The sequence below is a fragment of the Condylura cristata genome, unplaced genomic scaffold (genome assembly GCF_000260355.1).
Source record: "Condylura cristata isolate star-nosed mole 26May11 unplaced genomic scaffold, ConCri1.0 scaffold00035, whole genome shotgun sequence".
Lineage (NCBI taxonomy): Eukaryota > Metazoa > Chordata > Mammalia > Eulipotyphla > Talpidae > Condylura > Condylura cristata.
The window spans coordinates 15,170,975-15,173,058 of NW_004567136.1; the positions used below are offsets into that span (position 1 = coordinate 15,170,975).

At 65.6% G+C, this 2,084-nt stretch overlaps 1 protein-coding gene across 1 annotated transcript in view; it reads right to left on the minus strand.

The window, feature by feature from the left end:
- The window catches only part of FES (FES proto-oncogene, tyrosine kinase), a 51,225-nt gene extending 49,931 nt beyond the window's left edge, over nucleotides 1-1,294 (minus strand). Inside the window, exons 1-2 of the mRNA XM_012732689.1 lie at nucleotides 1,197-1,294; nucleotides 74-596 (exon numbers count right to left, since the gene is read on the minus strand). Coding sequence (XP_012588143.1) covers nucleotides 74-596; nucleotides 1,197-1,294 — 621 coding nt within the window. The remainder of the gene's footprint in view (nucleotides 1-73; nucleotides 597-1,196) is intronic.
- Nucleotides 1,295-2,084: the final 790 nt, after the last annotated feature.

A 2,084-nucleotide genomic window follows, 5' to 3' on the forward strand; every position in this document is an offset into this window, starting at 1 on the left:
GGGGGCTGGGAGCGTCGTCGATGCAGATGACGGGCCCCCCCCGCCCCCCCCAGTCGCCCTCCTGCCGGCTCGCGGAGGACGGAGGCGCTGCGGCAGCCTTGACCACAGCCGCTTTCTGAAGCTGGGCTCCGGGGCAGCTTCTCTTAGGCCTTCTGGGTTTCTGGGCGGTGCTGACTCTGACAAAGGCGTTTCTGCGGGGCGTGACAAAGGCTTTTGAATTTCCGGAGGTGTCAAAGTCGTCCATGTCATCCCAGTCCTCGGTGGCGATCAAAGAATCTGATGAAGAGCTAAACTCTAATCTCTTGAGCGCTGAGCTGTGGGGCTCTCCCGTGGCCGGCGCCTTCTGGGCGGCCCGTGAACCCCCCCAGGGCGCCTGCCATCGCCCCAGCGGGAAAGGCGGCGGGGTGGCGCTCGAGGCCTGCCGCCCCGCCGGGGCATCTGTGAAGTCGCTGACGGTCCGCTGCTTCGTGGTGAGGGGTGAAGGCTTGCTGAAGGGAGAGGCCTGCGTCACGTTGACGTCTTTATCACTTAGCACAGGTGTTTTTGGTACAGAGGCATCCTTGGCTGAAGCGATTTTCTTTTTAAAAGTGAAACCTCTGAAAAAGAACTGCAATTAGATGCTTACCAAACCCACCAACTTACACAAAACTCTAAACTGTTTGACAGATTCCTGTAACAACTTACTTCCGTGCTTCACAAATGAGCCAAGACTACCTCCCAGCTAACGTTCCATTTCCAGGCTAACCTACGCACACACCGCGGGCCACGGTCCTCGCGCTCGGAGGTCAGCCACGCTCTGAGAAGAGCCAGGCCGACGCCTGCTTTGGGGCCCAGGCCGGTGTCTCTGCTGGACAGCCCCTCGAGGCGCGGAGCGCGTGACCGAAAGGAGAAGAGACTGAGGCGGCGCCCGCTAGCTGCTCGGGGGCCAGCTGCCCCGGGAAACGGACCGCAGCCGCCCGCGCAGGGCAGGGGTCGGCACGGCTGGGCGTCGCTGGGCGGGCTCTGGAGCCGAGCCGGGAGGGCGGGCCGGGAGAATTCTGAATGTCCCGCACTAGTTTCTGGGGGGGACGCAAGTGCCTCGGCCTCCTGAAAGTACCGACTTGCCCAGGTTCGCCCTACTTGCCCGCTGTTCGCGCCCTGGACGGGTCACTGAGCCAGGCTGTGGGCCGACGGGGAGGCGCGGGCAGGGTACTCACACAGGCCTCGGCTTCCCGAGGCTCGGGCCGTCGCGCAGCTTCTGGGCCGAGTGCCGCGCCAGCTGCGCCTGCAGGTTGTTCTGCGGGAGCGCGGCCATGTCCTGGAAGGCGGAGCGAGGGCGGCGTCAGGCCGTGCGCGGCTGCGCCCGCGAGTTCTCCGGCTCGATGGCTCGTTTCGGTATCTACAGCTGGTCACGTGTGAAAGAGCTCCGCCGGCTAGCTGGGGCCTGTCACTCCAACAGCAGAACGGCCGGCTTGCTCTGGTGCTGAACAAGGCCCCGGCCGGCCCGGGGCCCGGAGGGCTGCAGGCTGCCGCAGCTGCTTCAGGGCAAGTCTGATCCCGCCCCAGAGTGGCCTCCAAGGCCGCAGACCCCTCCTGTCTCCCCCTGGCCCCTCGGCAGTGGACTTCGTCCATGTGCCTGTTCCGCCCCCACCCTGTCTCTGGGGAGTCCTCTCACCGCCCTGCACCCCGGTTCTGTATGTATGTGTGTGAATGAATGAATAGATAGATCTTTAAAGAAAAAAAAAAAAGGAAGCCAAGCGCTGCTGTGGAAACACACCTGCCGTACAGCGCCGGGCGAGGCCCAGCCACGCGGAGAGCGGCGGCGCCTCACAGGCAGCCCCGCCGCGTCGTCCCCCGGCACCGGCGTGTCCTCGGGCTTGGCCAGCTCCGTCCCCGCAGGACACGTGCCGAGGCGAGCCTAGAGGAACAGAGGCAGAGAGACGCTCTGGTTGCGCCGCGCGGGGCGTCCCCAGCGGGGAGCGGGAGAGGCCCTGGCTGCGCCACACGCAGACGCACAGCCCCGGGCCAAGGCTCGGGCGGGGCGGCCACGGGCGCTCAGGAGGGTCGAGCAGAAGGTAACCCCCACGGGAATGAAGCGCGTGCTC